This window comes from Bacillus rossius, chromosome 2 (assembly GCF_032445375.1).
Source record: "Bacillus rossius redtenbacheri isolate Brsri chromosome 2, Brsri_v3, whole genome shotgun sequence".
NCBI classification, from domain to species: domain Eukaryota; kingdom Metazoa; phylum Arthropoda; class Insecta; order Phasmatodea; family Bacillidae; genus Bacillus; species Bacillus rossius.
In genome coordinates, this window is record NC_086331.1 from 126,048,660 (window position 1) to 126,070,567 (window position 21,908).

At 42.3% G+C, this 21,908-nt stretch overlaps 1 protein-coding gene across 1 annotated transcript in view; it reads right to left on the bottom strand.

Moving 5' to 3' along the window:
- Nucleotides 1-14,720: 14,720 nt before the first annotated feature.
- LOC134529789 (TWiK family of potassium channels protein 18) overlaps nucleotides 14,721-21,908 on the bottom strand; it is a 36,621-nt gene continuing 29,433 nt past the window's right edge. Inside the window, exons 3-4 of the mRNA XM_063364236.1 lie at nucleotides 19,061-19,263; nucleotides 14,721-15,332 (exon numbers count right to left, since the gene is read on the bottom strand). Coding sequence (XP_063220306.1) covers nucleotides 15,023-15,332; nucleotides 19,061-19,263 — 513 coding nt within the window. The 3' untranslated portion in view covers nucleotides 14,721-15,022. The remainder of the gene's footprint in view (nucleotides 15,333-19,060; nucleotides 19,264-21,908) is intronic.

Here is a 21,908-nt window from a genome sequence, read left to right on the forward strand (position 1 = left end):
TTTTTAGAGGAAAATACCTAATTGAAGAAACGTACTTCGTGGATATGAATATTTTTCATACCGTATAAAATCTAGGAAGTCTTTGCCTTCCACAAATAATATTCTCGGGACGCCCCATATTCCTTTGCGATTTTACGCAACTTGTAATTTTCAGGTAAGGACATGATAACTAATGGTCAATTAGGCATTGTGGGCGGTTGATTTGGTTAGGATAGCTACATTAAAGATACTGTGAAATCATGTAAACGGTTTCCTAGCGCTGGATAGCTACATATTAAAAAGTTATTCGCTAAGCAACCATAAAATGATTTTACAGTATTTTTAATGTAGCTATACTTACCTAATATAACCAACCATCCACTAAACAATCTGTGTGGCTTTTTTATACTGGAGACCAAAAACGCGCGCGTAAAAATAAAAAAAAACATCCAGGGGGTAGGCGCTCCCGATCGGCCAACTTCGGAAAGGCTCGGCATTTGCAGCCAGTTGCAGGAAGTAGCGGTTCTGCCGCTAGACTCTGGTGCGAAAAGGCATTCGACCGGCGGTCGGCTCTGCGCAGGCGCGAGGTGCGGCTGCGCGCACGTCAGTCCACAGCTAGCGGCGCAAAACAATCACTTTCATCATCGACACGTTCCCCCCTACGTTACGCGCCATACCTGTCGTGCAAATATGGAGGGAACAAAACAAAACATTCGTCACGCAGGCCGCACATAAATATTGATACTGTTCATTCGAAACTATTTATCGGAATACAATTCTGCCTAAACACACTTTCATTTCACTTTCACTAGGCCATTATATACAAAAACTCATTTTCACGAAAGTTATATTTGTTTTGTTTTTTTGATTCTTTATTCCATTGGAAAATAAGATAAAACTCTGGTTATTAAGGTTGATACAGAATTGTTGCAAACATTAATGCATAAAACTAAAAAATAAAAATATATTATAATGTTTATAAAATTATAAATAACAAAAATATTGTTTTGTTATGAGCTTTTTAACAGGGTTAATACAGTTTGCATGGATATGTGCTTTCCAAGCAGTATCGACGACATCAACAGTTTGCCGTGAAACACAACGTGAGTTTTGCTTAAAAAAGGCTAGTGGGTGGTCGCGCGCTAAGGCGTGGCCTTCCAGTGAAGGCGAGCAGAAAGGCGTGGCGCTCATAATGACTAGAAGGTACGCGGTAAGGCATTTGTAGCTAGAAGGAGCATGGTAAGGCGTGGCTATTTGTCGCTAGAAGGTGCATAGTAAGGCGTGGCACTTTGTCGCTAGAAGGTGCATAGTAAGGCGTTGCGCTCTTGTAGCTAGAAGGTGCGTGGTAAGGCGTGGCACTTTGTAGCTAGAAGGTGCGTGGTAAGGCGTGGCACTTTGTAGCTAGAAGGTGCGTGGTAAGGCGTGGCACTTTGTAGCTAGAAGGTGCTTTGTAAGGCGTGGCGTTCTTGTCGCTAGAAGGTGCATAGTAAGGCGTTGCGCTCTTGTAGATAGAAGGTGCATAGTAAGGCGTGGCACTTTGTCGCTAGAAGGTGCATAGTAAGGCGTTGCGCTCTTGTAGATAGAAGGTGCATAGTAAAGCGCGGCACTTTGTCGCTAGAAGGTGCATAGTAAGGCGTTGCGCTCTTGTAGATAGAAGGTGCATAGTAAGGCGTGGCACTTTGTCGCTAGAAGGTGCATAGTAAGGCGTGGCACTTTGTCGCTAGAAGGTGCATAGTAAGGCGTTGCGCTATTGTAGCTAGAAGGTGCGTGGTAAGGCGTGGCACTTTGTAGCTAGAAGGTGCTTAGTAAGGCGTTGCGCTCTTGTAGATAGAAGGAGCATGGTAAGGCGTGGCACTTTGTCGCTAGAAGGTGCATAGTAAGGCGTTGCGCTCTTGTAGATAGAAGGAGCATGGTAAGGCGTGGCACTTTGTAGCTAGAAGGTGCATAGTAAGGCGTTGCGCTCTTGTAGATAGAAGGAGCATGGTAAGGCGTGGCACTTTGTCGCTAGAAGGTGCATAGTAAGGCGTTGCGCTCTTGTAGATAGAAGGAGCATGGTAAGGCGTGGCACTTTGTAGCTAGAAGGTGCTTAGTAAGGCGTTGCGCTATTGTAGATAGAAGGTGCGTGGTAAGGCGTGGCACTTTGTAGCTAGAAGGTGCTTAGTAAGGCGTTGCGCTCTTGTAGATAGAAGGAGCATGGTAAGGCGTGGCACTTTGTCGCTAGAAGGTGCATAGTAAGGCGTGGCGCTCTTGCAGCTAGGAGGTGCGTGGTAACGCATGGCGCTCTTATGGCTTGAAGCACGTGATAAGTCTTAGTGCTGGTTGAGCTTTTATTGGTCATGTTGTTTCTTTATGAAGAGTACACTGTTTGAATTAACTGTAAAATATTGGTCGTTACACTGACCACTGCACCTCTCATAAACGATAAATTCCTCATGCTTGTTAAAAAAAAAAAGATATAGGTACTTAATACGTTTTAAAAATTTTGGGGGCCTGAGAAGGTCCTGGGGAGGGAAGGGGGTAGTATATGATATCTGCGTTAGGAGAAACAGGGAGAGGATGTTTAGAAGTATTCGACACACATTACATTTGTCCAATTATAATAGCATACGTACAAAGAATCCTCCGTTGTCCGACTCTCCACTATATATGTTACTAGCTGCCCGACCCGGCTTCGCACGGCTATACTAATGGAAAAAAATCAAGCCACATCTTCCATTACAGTAATGGAATATAAAAAAAAATTCAGTGAAAATTTATTACAATGCTGTATAAAGTACCGGAGAGAAAATGAATAGCACCGATGGTTTCCCGACTCGTGCACGCAACATACAACTGATGTACCCGTACTTCGCTACGGCAGTCTACAGGCAGATCACTCTTGCGCCGCTCATTATACATGCCCCTCCTTGTGGGTACGCCACTGCCGCGCGATGGCCATTGCCATGGAGACGCAGAAGGCATTAACAATGCAAAATCCTGTTCTCATGCAGACAAAGTACCCACTGTTGCCTGGTTTTAACCACCCATTGGATCTAATTTTCGGAAAATGTCATCCTGCGTAACATAAGGAACATTACTGTGAAGTTTCAACTCTGTAAAATATATATACTTGAAAAACAGGGCAATAAAAAAACAAATTAAGCACAGAGAGAGGAAAAAAAACAATAGTTTAGGTTTGCGATTTAAAGTGATAAAAAGTATTTAAATACTAATTGAACTCTTATGAGGGTACTGATTGCTTCGTTGTTAATATCACAAGGGTGTTTTTTACTTGTATGGGAAAATTAAGAATGATAAGGCATCTAGTGCGTGGCAACAATGTTAATAGGCAATAGGAAATAAACTTCTAGCGCCTGCAGCATTGTCAACACACACTTCGTACGTGTACTGCATGTTGTATCTATCCCCCTCCAACGCATTTGATTCTAAATTGGACTTTTAGTAAGGATCCCTAATGTTATTGATAATATAGTATAGCCTATAGCCTTCCTCGATGAATGTACTATTCATCACTGAAAGAATTTTTCAAATCGGACCAGTGGTTCCTGAGATTAGCGCGTTCAAACAAACAAACAAACAAACAAACTCTTCAGCTTTATAATATTAGTATAGATTACCACTCACCATCCCCCTCTTCAACCTAGAGCTCCCCACTCTTGAGTGTGGCACTTTTCGTTTGATCATTACGCTCTGATCTAAACCTATCTTACCAACTGTAAAGAATTTAACTTCAGAAAAATTTCGGACTCAGTGGAACACCTTAAAAAATATTTCACTTATGGTAACCATTAATTTTAAATCCTTTACAATATGAAATATATTCACAAATGAAGACAAATTAAAACTGCAAAGTTGTCAGCACATTAAATTCTACACAGAAAAACATTTCCTTGAAGGAAGCGTCACGAAACGTTAAGTCGATGAGCACGAGACACTCCAGCGAGGGTTAGACCATATCGCCTGGGCAACAGTGATGCCAACTTTAGGGTTTTACTACCAAATGTGGGGTTGGAAATTTAAAAAAAAAAGAATTTTATGGGGGAAAACATATTTAAGGGTAATTTTCATGGAGAAAATAAACAATTCTTTGACTTAGAATTTTTTTTCACCTAACTCATGAAAAATATAAAACTTCTCTGTTTACCATGGTCTCCAACCTAACGACCTAGATAGTAGCGTGAAAGGAAACTTAAATATGACAAAAAGTAGCATGTGATGCTTTATTATCGGATTACTGAACTTAATAGAGTAAATTCAATAATGTCAACAAAAAAAAAACAAGTTTTTTGTGCAACTTTAATAAACACTAATTATTCAAAAAAAATCTTCTGAAATAAAATTTATTTTTCATTATCAATAGAACGGCTCCTGGTCGATAAAAAAATATCGACAATTAAAACAAAAATATCGATTTGTAAATTTTTATCACGTTTAATTTAGGGTACTGTAGTCTTAATTTAGGGGATTTTATAATAGGCTTGGGTTGGGAAGGGGAGGACAGTTGTAAGCACAGCTCGGCTCTCAGTCCGCGCCCTAGTGAGTCGGGCGTCGCCCGCCAAGCAGGAAGTGTGCGCGAGATGGGGATCGATAAGGCGCTTAGAGTCGGCGCGTCGTGCTTGCCTGCGCAGCTCTGGGCCTTGAGGGGGCGAACCCGACACCTGGCAGGCGTGCTCTTGCCACTTGCCACGTCCCTTCCTTACGTCGTGCTCTATTTAGTACTGGCGTGTCTAGACTTGCCGCGTCCCATCCTTACGTCGTGCTCTTGCAGTAGTGGCGTGTCTAGACTTGCCGCGTCCCATCCTTACGTCGTGCTCTTGCAGTAGTGGCGTGTCTAGACTTGCCGCGTCCCATCCTTATGTCGTGCTCTTGCAGTAGTGGCGTGTCTAGACTTGCCGCGTCCCATCCTTACGTCGTGCTCTTGCAGTAGTGGTGTGTCTAGACTTGCCGCGTCCCTTCCTTACGTCGTGCTCTTGCAGTAGTGGCGTGTCTAGACTTTCCGCGTCCCTTCCTTACGTCGTGCTCTTGCAGTAGTGGCGTGTCTAGACTTGCCGCGTCCCTTCCTTACGTCGTGCTCTTGCAGTAGTGGCGTGTCTAGACTTGCCGCGTCCCATCCTTACGTCGTGCTCTTGCAGTAGTGGTGTGTCTAGAATTGCCACCTCCCATCCTTACGTCATGCTCTATTCAGTAGTGGCGTGTCTAGACTTGCCGCGTCCCATCCTTACGTCGTGCTCTTGCAGTAGTGGTGTGTCTAGACTTGCCGCGTCCCTTCCTTACGTCGTGCTCTTGCAGTAGTGGCGTGTCTAGACTTGCCGCGTCCCATCCTTACGTCGTGCTCTTGCAGTAGTGGCGTGTCTAGACTTGCCGCGTCCCATCCTTACGTCGTGCTCTTGCAGTAGTGGCGTGTCTAGACTTGCCACGTCCCATCCTTACGTCGTGCTCTTGCAGTAGTGGCGTGTCTAGACTTGCCGCGTCCCATCCTTACGTCGTGCTCTTGCAGTAGTGGTGTGTCTAGACTTGCCGCGTCCCTTCCTTACGTCGTGCTCTTGCAGTAGTGGCGTGTCTAGACTTGCCGCGTCCCTTCCTTACGTCGTGCTCTTGCAGTAGTGGCGTGTCTAGACTTGCCACGTCCCATCCTTACGTCGTGCTCTTGCAGTAGTGGCGTGTCTAGACTTGCCACGTCCCATCCTTACGTCGTGCTCTTGCAGTAGTGGCGTGTCTAGACTTGCCGCGTCCCATCCTTACGTCGTGCTCTTGCAGTAGTGGTGTGTCTAGACTTGCCACCTCCCATCCTTACGTCATGCTCTATTCAGTAGTGGCGTGTCTAGACTTGCCGCGTCCCATCCTTACGTCGTGCTCTTGCAGTAGTGGTGTGTCTAGACTTGCCGCGTCCCTTCCTTACGTCGTGCTCTTGCAGTAGTGGCGTGTCTAGACTTGCCGCGTCCCTTCCTTACGTCGTGCTCTTGCAGTAGTGGCGTGTCTCGACTTGCCGCGTCCCTTCCTTACGTCGTGCTCTTGCAGTAGTGGCGTGTCTAGACTTGCCGCGTCCCATCCTTACGTCGTGCTCTTGCAGTAGTGGTGTGTCTAGACTTGCCACCTCCCATCCTAACGTCATGCTCTATACAGTAGTGGCGTGTCTAGACTTGCCGCGTCCCATCCTTACGTCGTGCTCTTGCAGTAGTGGCGTGTCTAGACTTGCCGCGTCCTATCCTTCGTCGTGCTCTATTCAGTAGTGGCGTGTCTAGACTTGCCACGTCCCTACCTTACGTCGTGCTCTATTCAGTAGTGGCGTGTCTAGACTTGCCGCGTCCCATCCTTACGTCGTGCTCTTGCAGTAGTGGTGTGTCTAGACTTGCCGCGTCCCTTCCTTACGTCGTGCTCTTGCAGTAGTGGCATGTCTAGACTTGCCACGTCCCATCCTTACGTCGTGCTCTTGCAGTAGTGGCGTGTCTAGACTTGCCGCGTCCCATCCTTACGTCGTGCTCTTGCAGTAGTGGCGTGTCTAGACTTGCCACGTCCCATCCTTACGTCGTGCTCTTTGCAGTAGTGGCGTGTCTAGACTTGCCACGTCCCATCCTTACGTCGTGCTCTTGCAGTAGTGGTGTGTCTAGACTTGCCGCGTCCCTTCCTTACGTCGTGCTCTTGCAGTAGTGGCGTGTCTAGACTTGCCGCGTCCCTTCCTTACGTCGTGCTCTTGCAGTAGTGGCGTGTCTGGACTTGCCACGTCCCATCCTTACGTCGTGCTCTTGCAGTAGTGGCGTGTCTAGACTTGCCACGTCCCATCCTTACGTCGTGCTCTTGCAGTAGTGGCGTGTCTAGACTTGCCGCGTCCCATCCTTACGTCGTGCTCTTGCAGTAGTGGTGTGTCTAGACTTGCCACCTCCCATCCTTACGTCATGCTCTATTCAGTAGTGGCGTGTCTAGACTTGCCGCGTCCCATCCTTACGTCGTGCTCTTGCAGTAGTGGTGTGTCTAGACTTGCCGCGTCCCTTCCTTACGTCGTGCTCTTGCAGTAGTGGCGTGTCTAGACTTGCCGCGTCCCTTCCTTACGTCGTGCTCTTGCAGTAGTGGCGTGTCTCGACTTGCCGCGTCCCTTCCTTACGTCGTGCTCTTGCAGTAGTGGCGTGTCTAGACTTGCCGCGTCCCATCCTTACGTCGTGCTCTTGCAGTAGTGGTGTGTCTAGACTTGCCACCTCCCATCCTTACGTCATGCTCTATTCAGTAGTGGCGTGTCTAGACTTGCCGCGTCCCATCCTTACGTCGTGCTCTTGCAGTAGTGGCGTGTCTAGACTTGCCGCGTCCTATCCTTCGTCGTGCTCTATTCAGTAGTGGCGTGTCTAGACTTGCCACGTCCCTACCTTACGTCGTGCTCTATTCAGTAGTGGCGTGTCTAGACTTGCCGCGTCCCATCCTTACGTCGTGCTCTATTCAGTAGTGGCGTGTCTAGACTTGCCGCGTCCCATCCTTACGTCGTGCTCTATTCAGTAGTGGCGTGTCTAGACTTGCCACGTCCCTACCTTACGTCGTGCTCTATTCAGTAGTGGCGTGTCTAGACTTGCCGCGTCCCATCCTTACGTCGTGCTCTATTCAGTAGTGGCGTGTCTAGACTTGCCGCGTCCCATCCTTCGTCGTGCTCTATTCAGTAGTGGCGTGTCTAGACTTGCCACGTCCCATCCTTCGTCGTGCTCCATGCAGTAGTGGCGTGTCTAGACTTGCCGCGTCCCATCCTTACGTCGTGCTCTATTCAGTAGTGGCGTGTCTAGAATGGCCACGTCCCATCCTTACGTCGAGCTCTATTCAGTAGTGGCGTTTCTAGACTTGACACGTCCCATCCTTACGTCGTACTCTATTCAGTAGTGGCGTTTCTAGACTTGACACGTCCCATCCTTACGTCGTACTCTATTCAGTAGTGGCGTGTCTAGACTTGCCACGTCCCTTCCTTACGTCGTGCTCAATTCAGTAGTGGCGTGTCTAGACTTGTCGCGTCCCATCCTTGCATCTTGCTCTATTCCCTGCCTAACAAAGGATCGTGGAGCCAACTTCTGACATGAATATTCTTTCTCAATGTTAACTTTGATCTTCCCAGCTGATAATTTTAACACGTTATCCTATTAAGACTTTCATATACTAAAAATAATTTTTTGACACTTACATCGTTTGATTAAGTCCTTAATAATCAGTTCAGCATAAACTCTCAAATTATATGCAAATAGTTAGATATGTTACGCTTCGTAAATATTAAAATTTTACTGCCAACGAGAATAATCTAATACCTAATAATCTCAACTCAAGTATAATATTACACACCTTTGTTCAAATTACTAAGTTATTAACATCCATTTACTTAAATAATTAAATATAAATGTTCCTATGAAGACTATCAATTTTTTTTTTAAATTTAAGGTGTTGTTTAGCATTTGGATATTACTCAGGCTATAAACGAAACAATATGCAATAATCACCAAAAGTTTAAATCAAATAAATATCTTACAGTTTTTGACTATCCGTAAAGTGCACCTTTAATATGCATCGTTAACTGCAAATATAAATGATATTAAATATATATATATATATATATTAAGAAATCGTTTAAGCTAATTGTTATAATAATTTGGAATGAATTCATTTGGTTATATTAAATAAAAACAATTGTTCGCGAATAAGTTAGATACCGGTTGGAAAATAAAAACAAAATACAAACATTTTAATCTATAGCCTAAATCTCAACAAAAATAACTTATTTAAAAGGCATCTTTAGTGTCTTATTCTTTGAAGGATATCATTAAAAAATTTATTATAACTAAAACATGATAATAATTTCAGAATATTAACTATACAGATGACTGCTCTGAAACTGACTTTGATAAAAAAATTAAGCGTCTTAATATCTATCAATTCTTATTTTCCATTATTCAACTGTCATGTTTATGAATCAAACAATTTTTAATTCTTGCTAGATAAAAAAAAATTAATTTAATTCAAATTTTGTTATTAATAATGGCTGGTACCCCAACAAACATAATAATGAATTAAAAAAGACACAATTTACACTAAAGCTTCCACGGAAAGGAATAAATAAATTAGATTTAAAACGTGCTTGAAAAAATTTGGCGTCATGAATATTCCTTCCTTAGTTACAGAAGTGTTTCTTTCTTTAACATAAAGCAGTCTGAAAAAATTACAATTTATTCTGCTATCCTACATGTAGCGCTACAAATGTGCGTTAAATTGTGACTTTTTTTTTTTACTTTAGTCGACTTATGAGTGCGCTCTTTTATTAGAGAAACGTGTTGGGAATACATGAGTGGTTTTACAGGAAACTATGAGCTTCAAACGAGTTGCGTCAGAGCCGACGTAATTTGCTGGCTGGAGTGAAAAGGAACGGTAGGTAGAGGTTGCGTTTGCATCAGGATTTGCATAGAACTCATTCTGAAAACATCGCCCCTTGTGAAGCAAGTCTTAAGAGAGCGAGTGTTTGGCAGATGCCAATTCAATCATGAAAACAGTTCCTGATTTATTACCGTTAACGATGATGCAGCAGAAAAAATTGAGGCATACAAGCTTCATTACTGTATTTTACTTCGTCTTCAGCTCACAAAAAACTTTTAAAATATAAAATTTTTCAACCAAACTAAAATGCAACTTTATTATGTAGTGTGTCTCCCGTGGTTTTTATTTTCGAATAGCAAAACTGCAATCAAAAATACTGAAAGTTCCAAGACTGCTAGTTTGTACTTTTCAAAACCATTCATCACTATCGTCATTGTACGAAATATACCATAGTGTCTTTCTCGCTCGAGATGGAACTTGAAAACTATCGAGACAGAATGAAGATTTCTGCATAGTTCCTATTCGTAGAGCTGTGAAGATATTGTTTGAATTTATTTCTTGCGCGGGGCTTTAAATCAGAAAAAGTTGGGAATTTCTTTGTCACGACCGGGACAAAGCGTATCCTCTGAAACGACTGAAGCCCGCCATTCGTCTGCGTTGCTAGTGCGCTTCTTTTTGTGAAAGCAAGAACAGTGACACTTAATAAAAGTAAGAGATAACTTCTAAAATACCTTTCAGTGAATGGAGACGACGATATTATGTTCACGACGATCTTGGCCAGTTTTCACGACATAGTGAACAACGAAGCTAGTATTATATATACGGGTAACGAGCTGATAAAAGTTTCTTATAAACTCTCATAAACTTAAACAGTTTTATATAAGCGCATGCGCTAGTACTGCTTTGCTGTTTTTTTTTTTTTTTTTTTTTTTTTTTCGCTTTCAGAGCCATTTTGTGTTCTGCGATTTGCTAAGAGCGAACCTGTAATTTCAGTTAACGTGCGTTTCGTTTAAAGTTTAATCGTCAAAGTCCCCGACCGTTGTGATTGGTCGTAATGGTCGAGACGACAGAGCTCTTTCTCGCTGGCCTCCACGTTCACCTGACATAACGCCAAGCGATTTTTTTTCCCTTTAGGGCTTCATAAAACCTCGTGTCTACGTTCCGCCGCTACCTAATAATTTCCCAGATTTGAGACACAGAATCGAAGAGTTATATTGCTTCCATTACTCCGGACGTGGTAAAAAAAAGTTCGGGAAGAATTGTACTTTTGGTTGCATGTGTGCCGTATAGCTAAATGTGCACATATTGGACTTTTGTAAGAAAAAAACTAAGTTCGTTTACCTTCAATTTGATGTTTGATTGTTAAAAATAGTCTAAATTAAATTGTTATATACTGGGAAATGTTTTTACGGACACTCTTAGTAACTTTGACCGTGAGAGCCAGCGAAAGGCAGCCAGTTGACAAGTTACCTTATGTCACGTGTGTAGGGGACAGCAGTGAAGGCATACCTCCAGCTGTCCAGCGGCGGCACGTGACACGGGACAGCTCTCCTCGCCGGCAGGTGCTCACACAGATCACCACGTCTTCACGTGCTCCACACGCACAGTCATCCATTCACACCCCCTGTAAGACCACCTGCCCCCCACCTGCGCCAGGGGTCGGCATAGATGCAGCACTCCTCGCCGGCAGGTGCTCACACGGACCACCACGTCTTCACGTGCTCCACACGCACGGTCGTCCATTCACACCCCCTGTCAGACCACCCGCCCACCACCTGCGCCAGGGGTCGGCATACCTGCAGAACTCCTCGCCGGCAGGTGCTCACACGGACCACCACGTCTTCACGTGCTCCACACGCACGGTCGTCCATTCACACCCCCTGTCAGACCACCCGCCCACCACCTGCGCCAGGGGTCGGCATACCTGCAGCACTCCTCGCCGGCAGGTGCTCACACGGACCACCACGTCTTCACGTGCTCCACACGCACAGTCGTCCATTCGCACCCCCTGTCAGACCACCCGCCCACCACCTGCGCCAGGGGTCGGCATACCTGCAGCACTCCTCGCCGGCAGGTGCTCACACGGACCACCACGTCTTCACGTGCTCCACACGCACGGTCGTCCATTCACACCCCCTGTCAGACCACCCGCCCACCACCTGCGCCAGGGGTCGGCATACCTGCAGCACTCCTCGCCGGCAGGTGCTCACACGGACCACCACGTCTTCACGTGCTCCACACGCACAGTCGTCCATTCGCACCCCCTGTCAGACCACCCGCCCACCACCTGCGCCAGGGGTCGGCATACCTGCAGCACTCCTCGCCGGCAGGTGCTCACACGGACCACCACGTCTTCACGTGCTCCACACGCACGGTCGTCCATTCTCACCCCCTGTCAGACCACCCGCCCACCACCTGCGCCAGGGGTCGGCATACCTGCAGCACTCCTCGCCGGCAGGAGCTCACACGGACCACCACGTCTTCACGTGCTCCACACGCACAGTCGTCCATTCTCACCCTCTGTCAGACCACCCGCCCCCCTCCTGCGCCAGGGGTCGGCACACCTGCAGCACTCCTCGCCGGCAGGAGCTCACACGGACCACCACGTCTTCACGTGCTCCACACGCACAGTCGTCCATTCTCACCCTCTGTCAGACCACCCGCCCCCCTCCTGCGCCAGGGGTCGGCATACCTGCAGCACTCCTCGCCGGCAGGAGCTCACACGGACCACCACGTCTTCACGTGCTCCACACGCACAGTCGTCCATTCTCACCCTCTGTCAGACCACCCGCCCCCCTCCTGCGCCAGGGGTCGGCATACCTGCAGCACTCCTCGCCGGCAGGAGCTCACACGGACCACCACGTCTTCACGTGCTCAACACGCACAGTCGTCCATTCTCACCCTCTGTCAGACCACCCGCCCCCCTCCTGCGCCAGGGGTCGGCACACCTGCAGCTGTCCAGCGGCGGCACGTGACACGGGACAGCTCTCCACGCCGGCAGGAACTCACACAGATCACCACGTCTTCACGTGCTCCACACGCACAGTCGTCCATTCGCACCCCCTGTCAGACCACCCGCCCGCCACCTGCGCCAGGGGTCGGCACACCTGCAGCTGTCCAGCGGCGGCACGTGACACGGGACAGCTCTCCACGCCGGCAGGTGCTCATACGGACCACCACGTCTTCACGTGCTCCACACGCACAGTCGTCCATTCACACCCCCTGTCAGTTCACCCGCCCCACACCTGCACGTGCCAAACGCTAAGTGAACAGATCCTACAATTTATTAGACAGCCGCGACATGTATTGTGTCTGCATCTACATGGGAATTTCCGAACATAAAAAAAATCTCGACAAAATATAAATATTTTGAAGTGAAACTTCTTTGCTGAGGGTAGCTATAATTTTTCTGGCGTAACGTAAATTCCGATCGCACGAGGGAAATAGTTAGGTGCGGGGTGGGGGAACCGGCAGGAGAGAGGTAAAAAAATTGACGCACCATACTTGCTTACTTGCACGATTGCACACTTGCATATTTGCCTAATAGCATAATTTAGCGCTCGCATACTTGCATTTTTTTTTATCTGCGGCCCCAGCCGAAGAGAATTATGTTTCCTATATATAATTATACTATAATAAGCAAGACGTAGGTGGACTCCACGCTCACATTCGTATCCACAAACTCAACACAAGGTATTAAAAATAAATGCTACCTATGAAGAAAATAACACGTAAATGTAAAACAAAATAAAAGATAGTCATTAGTAGAACTCTCCTGATAAAACAAGAAATCTAAACTATTATGGCGAGTGCGGTGAAGGGGCGGGGCGAGCGCAGGTCGAGGACAAGCGCTGTGATTGGGCCGTTTGATTTCGTTCGGCTTTTGTTTCTTGTGCTGCGGCGGCGCATTGAGTAGAGGGGAAGCCTTCATTTCACAGACGAGAGAGCCACACCCGAAGTTCCCCGAAGGTTGCTTAGCAAATAACTTTTTAATGTGTAGCTATCCAGGGCTAGGTAACCGTTTACATGATTTCACAGTATCTTTAATGTAGCTATCCTAACCAAATCAGCCGTCCACGATGTTTTAAAGTATTTATAATGTAGCTAACCTAACCTAATTGACCATTAGTTATCATGAGTTGTCCAAAATAAATAAACCCCGAAGATGCACGATCGGGCGTTTGGCTCTCTCGTCTGTGAAAAGAAGGTTTCCCTGAGTAGAACCGTGCAGTCCCGTGAGTAGAGCCGCCTGCTGTCTGCCGACCCCCGCTCTTGCTGTTCACCGGGGGCCGAGTCTTCACTAAGTTTACTCAAGTGAACAAGTGGAAGAAGATGCACGTGAAGAATTGGAACTCACAGAATCCCCAGAAACAGCGATTAAGACAGGATGTTTAGCAAGTAAAATAACTTTTTTTTTCTGGCTCTCTGCATATTCACATTTTTTTGGGGTGGGAGAAAGGTTTCGTTTTCCTTAAATTACGAATGCATAAGTATTTAAAACCAAGCACACATCACTTGATGAACAGCCTGCGTTTGAAGGTTATTTGTATAGGTAAACCTTTTCACTCATTACTGGTTTGTTTTTACTAAAGGTAAACCATCTTTGCTGGCACATCATGTGATCTCAAAATTTTTTTCTCTCATTTCAAATATTTTTACGGTTAATGTTTATTCTCTACGTATTTTGATATTCAAGTTGAGTCATATAGTAAATATTTCCACTTTTAATGATACAAATATTTTTTTTCTTTACTTAAACATTACTATCATAATCAATATCTAATATGTTATAGCAGTCAATTGTTAGTTTAAATGTGTTTATTATGTTCACACCTTAAAGTACTTATAATTTTTGTTGAGGATTAATAATGAAACCAAAGTGTAAGTTTCGAGTGACAGTAAATATTCAAACTATGAACAAAAATTTGCCTTAAATATGTGGGAGGGAACTCAGTTTCATGAGTGTTATCAATACAATTTCACTTCACTGTCTTTTTATTTTAATGTTGTAGGTATTCACCCGTGTATCATTTGATAACATTATCGTTCGACATTTGGGAATTTACATACATGATAAAAATTTAATTTATACTTTTTTTTCTGCGAAGAAAAAACCGCGCATCTTGAAGTATTTGTTCGGAATTTTAATTTAAAACTTTGTTCAAGAAATAACAATTTTTAAGCACTCTAAAGCAAATACTCAAATACAAAACCAGATAAAAATGACAAGGGCATAGCTTAGTATTGACGGTTGTCATGGTTCCTCACTTTTACGTCATTTTGATTATTAATAAATGTGTAAGGAGTTCTCTGTTTGATATACTAATTAAATAAGTTTAATTAAACTTGTTTGGAATACCTAACAAGCAGGAAATACAGACTGGCAAACAAAATATTGTGGTGGTTTTTATGTGACCGACTAAACTAAACCAATGTTCTCAGCATGACTTTATTTATTAACAGCAGTTTGAAAAGTCTTATATAAATACAAAATAAAGGATAAACTATCATTTTGATAATGCACAGTTATTTCAGTACAATTCCATGAAATATACTACTTGTCATCTTAAGTAACCATGATTAACAATTCGTTAAACTTTCTGATTGGAAAAATCTTTTACAAAGCTTTGAAAACTGTCAGTGTAATTGATTTTTTCCGCCACGTTCAAATGTATTCACACACACACGCGGTTTTTCCTTTAACTCGGTTTTTTTTCTACCCTTGATCCCTAGTTCTCCTCCGGCGACAACTGCACATGTTGGTGAGTCTCCTGACGAAGGTTCTCATCTTATGCACAACCTCCTCTTGCATCAAGTTGAACGACATGGCGATGAGGGCCATGCCCAGCATGAGGTACATGGAGCAGAATATGAAGCTCAGGTCGATGCCCTTGTTGTAGATGTTGTCTCCGGGAACAATGTCCCCGAAACCGATGGTGCTGAGGCTGATGAAGCAGAAGTATGACCCGTCCAGGAAGTTCCAACTTTCCCACTCGGAAAACAACACGGCGCCGAAACACACGTATCTGCAACAAAAGTCCACCGCAACTCAGCTTGGTTCTCAAAAAAAAAAATGATTGCATATCGACTACGTATACGATTGAACAATCAAAAGACCCTTCATTTCAATAAGGCCAATATTTATTATCATGTGAAATATTGTGTTCAAGAAGCCGTTCCTCTCATTTACTAATACAATTGCCAATTTTTTCAACGGATACAATGACAAAATGGTTTCCTTGCCCGCAAAATTTTTGTTCGGCATTTCATTTACAGTAAAATCAAGCTCATGATGTAATTAAATAGTGGAATAACTTTGTTAATGACAAAGTTAACCATATTGCCGTAAATTTAAAGTTCCTGTCACAAGCAAAATTATTCCCATTCCAAAGAAATATCAATGTCAAAGTAAACCAAATATTTCAAAATAAATTTAATGATACATTTGTTTAAGAAGAACATAAATACTAGGGACCATTTTTTATTAATTGTAATTTAAGAAAATTATTTAAAAAAATTAACTAGAATCAAATTAAATTAAATATATTTCCAGAACTTGGTCACTTAAGAGAAAACGAAAGGCACCTATTTCACAATGATTCTGTTCATTACATATTGTAATAGATTTTCCATTTTTTTGTCTTTACTTTTACGGGTAATAATAACGGTTTATAATATGAAACTATCGAAAGACGAAATTTTCTATGATGGCGTGTAAGTGTAAAAAAAATTATCTAAGAGATCATCATGTAGTAAATTATAATAAAAAAATTTTTGCTGAAAAACGCATGTTTATGTTTAATTGTGCGCTGTATATTTTTTAATCTGATAAAATTTGGAAGCAATCATATTGTAAGCTTTATTTTCTGCAGCCAATCCCTCCCTTAATAACTTTAAGGCATATTCCGCGATTTTCCATTAAATACAGCAAATTTATTTGCAAACTTATCAATAAGTGTACACATTAAAAAAGGACAACCATAAACATTACCAGGGTTTAAATGATTACGTTAAGAAAACATAAGAGCAATTTCTTTATTATTATTTAAAGGGTTTATTGGTTGAAAACAAAAACTAATCAGGGCTTTCAAATGCATATCAAAAGTTGAGAAATCTATAAATATTTAAAAATTTTAATGTTCAATGGTTCAACATTTGGAAAGAACAAATAATTACTATTTTTTGTAAGATAATTGATAAATTTCTCTAAAAAATGAAAACTTAATCAATTTTTTCTAGCCATATAAAGTTGCATTGCATTACGGTTTATAGTTGAATATTCTTTTTAAAAAGCAAAATTCAGTTCAATAAATGGAGTGCAAAACTATATAAAAAATAATAGCTTCGAGGCCTATTCAGACACCATAATCATAAACAAGGAATGCCTTTAAGAATCGATACACTTCGCGCACTCAAACATGTTTTGAAAGTTTATTATTAGAGGGTGTACATAAAAATAAGAAAGTGTTTTTATGTATATAAAGACAAACTTAATATTTTTTCAAAGCAAAGTTGTATTGAAATGAGTTTATATTTTTTCAAAATGGCGGCCGTAACGAAAATTGCAACGATGATATCATAATTCAAAATGGTGGCCATTACATCTTAATTGTCAAAGTCATGGCCTCGGCAGCTTATGGCGGCTTACTTTTAGGAGTGTTAAGCCGCTTTAGAGACATTTTGTGTTTTCTAAGGGAAAAGTCTTTTGGGGTTTTCGAATTCCAAATTTTCGAATTTTTTTTTTTTTTCGGATTTCCCCCTCGAAAATGAAATTTTATATTATTTTTTTTTATATTTTTGGGCAGAATGTTTTTTTTTTTTCAAAAAAAAAAAACTGGGAATTTCGGTGGATTTTGCCAAATGTTGTCATTTTTGGTAGATTTTGAAGGTCAAGGTCAAAAGTCAAGGTCATCCGAGATGGCCTCCGTGACTTCAGAATCCAAGATGGTGGCCGACACCGCCGACACTCTCTCCCCGGAGGAACCGAGCTATACTTCTGCTATCTGCGTCTGTTTGTTCGCTTGCTTCTTGTAAACTACACAATGGATTTTGATGTGATTTTCACCGTCAGTTAGAGAATGTATTGCGGAAAGTTTATGTATATAATAAATTCATATTTAATTACAGTTAGCAAAGAAATCTTGATGTTTTTAATGACTCTTTTAAGGCGTTTACATCAAAATAATATGCTTCAAGATGGTATGTCTTAAAAAGGCTTACAGAAATGTTCGCAATAGCATATTTCTGTCTCCTAAGGATGATACACAGGAAGAAATTTTATCTTTAAAAATTTGTAAACAAAATAATAAGTTATTTGCGAAGATATTTTTATCGAAAAATTATTAATGCTTAGCAAATTAAATTTGATATTTACCTTAGAAATTCTATTTAGATTAAAATTGACACTAACACCATACCATATGGGGTACATCAACTCGTTATTTTTAGCATGATATTATTTAATAGTTACCTAATTATTTTTGTCGGTTAGTCTGTGTCTCCGGAATAATATTTCTCAACTTCGTCGAGTGTGACTTCTAAACAAAATCTGTTTGTGTTTTCTTAAGAGAAAAAAAAAGCTGTCAATATTGATTACGAAGTAATTCTTTAGTTATGTTATCAATACGTGTTGATATGTGTATAATTTTTGAAATACCGGTTTCTTAAAAAGCTTTATACTTATAAGTACTTATTATTAAATCTAAAATATGCCAAATTAGTAGATCGCATCCTTGCAAAGCCGGGATGGGTCGCTAGTTACTGATAAGAATGCTTTGTATTAAAAAAAAATAGGTCAAGAATAAACATTTTAACCCCATATGTCGAATAACCTTTAAAAATTATAATTGCTCGGAGAATTTAAAGTATTAACTCTATACAACACAGCATAAACACCATCAGATTTTGTTCTGAGTTCATGTAATACTGTTGAGTGTCAATTTCAAACGATACAGTCATCAGCCAGGCCTGTGACTCGAATGCAGAAAAACACAGCACCAAAACCTGGCGAAAAGCCAACTACGCCTCGTAGATCAGTGCACTGTGTTCTTTTCCTGAGCAATTACACAGTAAGTTCACTGTTTATACAGCGAACGAAGGTTACCAAAAGCTGAACCAAAAAAAAAAAAAAAATTGGTTGTCTGTAAAGTCGGTTTACGGACGATAGTTTAACGTGACAACGTCATAACAAAACATTGATGAAATGATTGCATACTTTTATGAATAAAATTGAATAATTTTTATTGAATTATTACTATTTTGTATGGATACAAAAAAGGAGTGAAATGAAATCTACAATTTAATTGATAAATTTACTTTTATTTGCACTCATTAATTCAAATATGTTTATTACTTTAACGAAGAGATTATTTTAACTATAACTTTTATACATGTTTGCTATTTAACTTCTTCCAATCTGTGTTATTCTGTTAAGAATAGGACGATGATAGGAAAAGTAGGAAACGAATGGGAGTGTTTCAAGTTTAATGTGCCTCGAAAAAGTCAAATCGATGGTTGTTCCAATATAGTGGAAGAGAGATAGATGCGGCGCAAGCGTAAGAGCATAACGGGACACAGCGTAACGGGACAATGTGCGTAACGGGACACTTTTTCGTGTGTGCAGCCGGCGTTCATCGATTTATTAGACGTTGTCACGTCAAAAACATTGTTGAGACTGTCAGGCTGGATCAAAACTTGGAACTGCCAACGAAGAGCCACAAACTACAAAACCTAGGCGGCTACAGCGCACACTCACCCGACCATGACGGCCAAGCAGAGGGTCAGAGGAACTGTGACAGTCTGAGGGTCGTACTCTTGGTCGTATCTGGCGCTTTCGCTGCTCTCGGTGTCGCCCTCCACATCTGCGTCGTCGTCGTCGGCACTCAGGCCGTCCGACGCCACTCTCTCCAGGCGAATGCTGTTCGGATCTTCGTTTATCTCACCTGGCATGTAGTCAACCTGGAAAACCACAAATGCTTCAGGGTCTTCCACTCGGGAAAACTTCCATAAAGTACCGTGGGCGCTCTTGGCATACTCTGGTCGGGGGAGCTGAATTGTTGCCCCTTGGATGGGCAGCCCTTCAGGATTTTTCTGGCAATGGTTTGTTTGTACAGCGACTGGAAGGGCAGCCCATCCAATTTCTGAAAACATGTTTCTTTAAGTGTTTAAATAATCCTGAAAACTTGCACCTTGGAAGGACAGCCCATCAGGATTTTTCTTGCAGTAGTGTTTTTGAAAGGTTGTCTGAATTTTTGCCCCTTGGATGGGCAGCCCATCAGGATTTTTCTGACAGTGGTGTTTTTGAAAGGTTGTCTGAATTGTTGCCCCTTGGATTGGCAGCCCTTCAGGATTTTTCTGACAGTGGTTAGTTTAGGTGAAGTTAGGTTAGGTTAGGTTAGATTAGGTAAGGTTAGGTTAGGTTAGGTTAGGTCACTTTACAAACTAACCACTGTCAGAAAAATCCTGAAGGGCTGTCCTTCCAAGGGGCAGCATTTCAGTCGCCCCCTCTGGTCTGCCTGCTCGCCTGACCTAGACTTCATACGTTCCTACACGTGCGGTTATGTGAAACCATTGTTATACGACTATCGTGTCCGCAATGGAGATGGGATCCATCTTCGCATCGTGAAACTATTCGAGCCCTTTTAAAATCACGAAGCGTACTGGTTACAAATTGTCTAGTCAACTTCGTAAATTTACAGGTATCTTAAAATAATACGGGCACTGAGGTAACTTATTTCGAGCACGATCTCACAAGAATCGTCTATGTATGTTTACAAAATCTACCTTTTACGCCTCTGTTTTACTGTTTGCAATAAAAAAAAACCTCTGGAGTCGGAATTCAATGGTTTCTAAAAATATCTAATTATCTAAAACCACGAAGTACTATTCGTTATTTTAAACGCATTCTTCATTGGAAATTCCATACATTAACTGTAACTTCTATCAATGAACACCAATGTACTTGTTAGGGTGCAGTCCTTTGAATACCACATGCAGGGCTGTGTCTATGGCGATCGCGCATATCGTGTACAATTATTTATAATAGTTCTATTAGCATATCACACACTCGTGGCAGTTATAATGTCCTACTTCGTATATTGAAACCTTGCGCAATGCAGTATGGTCCGCTTGTATTGGAAAACAGTTACTCATCAGAGAAGTCTCATCAGCTGATCAGATATTTAATTTCGTGCCATGTATCGTATATGCAAGTCGGATTTTTCTAACGATATGTAGAACCGATCATTTCCCCTAACTTTCATAAGCAGCTACCACTATATTCCACCTATTAAGAATAATGATTCTATCTCATGCCAATTTATGAGAAATGTTTACAGGCTGAAAATTATTTCGGGCCAATGTATGCCCGAAGTTCCATTTCAAATCTCGAATGCTTGCTCGTCAACAATACTCAATCACCATAGGCGTGCGCACGGTAGGTGCCACAGGTGCCTTGGCACCACCATTAGGGTTAACGTTATTTTGTTTTTTACACGCAGAAATAATACATACTTACAAAAACCCGTATTATTTCCAAAAAAAAATGTGTTTTCCAATCGTGTCGAGTTACAGATATGTGCTCAACTGCTCATAACACTATCAGTATATCAATTATCAATCGAACCAACTATACACACGGAAACAAGCCAGGTGCAATTACTTGTGTTGTACACGCGGGCCGCGGCTACGAAACTTCTGAAATGTAAATACTTCTCCTAGTTCTCCTCGAATTACATAGAATGCGCGCTCTGTGTCCACTGTTCACTCCACTCGGCAGACGCACGGAATTTGTGATTTTCTATATTACTAAAAAGTACAAAAGAGAAAAATTACTGGCATCTCGAAACACACCTAGGTTTTCCAATTACCTCCACATCTTGCTTTACGTAACCCCCACGTAACTCCAAACACTTTTTGCCTGTGTCAGCTTCTGAAATCAATAATCCTTCCCCCACTCCCCACAATTCCTCGACAATCCGCCTCACGCTATCGCCACGATGCGCCTTATCTCTGGGCTGTCGCACCCACCACATTCCCATCATCATCACCGCATCACGCCACCCACCCTGTCTCCTGTAAGGAAAACATTTGACACCATAAACCAATACACGAGTCACTTAGCCTCCGTTGGTTACATTCATACCCTACCCAATCTTTAATGGGAAGCCTACGATTCACTCGTCCTTCTGGACATACCCGATCGAGCATCTTCGTTTTTTTGTTCATTGTAAATAAATATACAACTCATGATAACTAATGGTCAATTAGGTTAGGTTAGCTACATTATAAATACTTTAAAACATTGTGGACGGTTGATTTGGTTAGGATAGCTACATTAAAGATACTGTGAAATCATGTAAACGGTTTGCCCCAAATAAATACACCTGTTGTGGTACGGAAAAAAAAAGCGAGCATGAACTTCGAGGAACTTCGGGTTTGGCTCTCACGTCTGTGAAAAGAAGGCTTGCCAACGTGAGTATTCGGGTATGTCCAGAAGGATGAGTGAATCGTAGGCTTCCTATCTTTAATACCATATTCTACTGAAATTGGTTCAGTAAGAGTCTCAGAGTGTGAGTACACACACATAGATTCCGAAATACCTT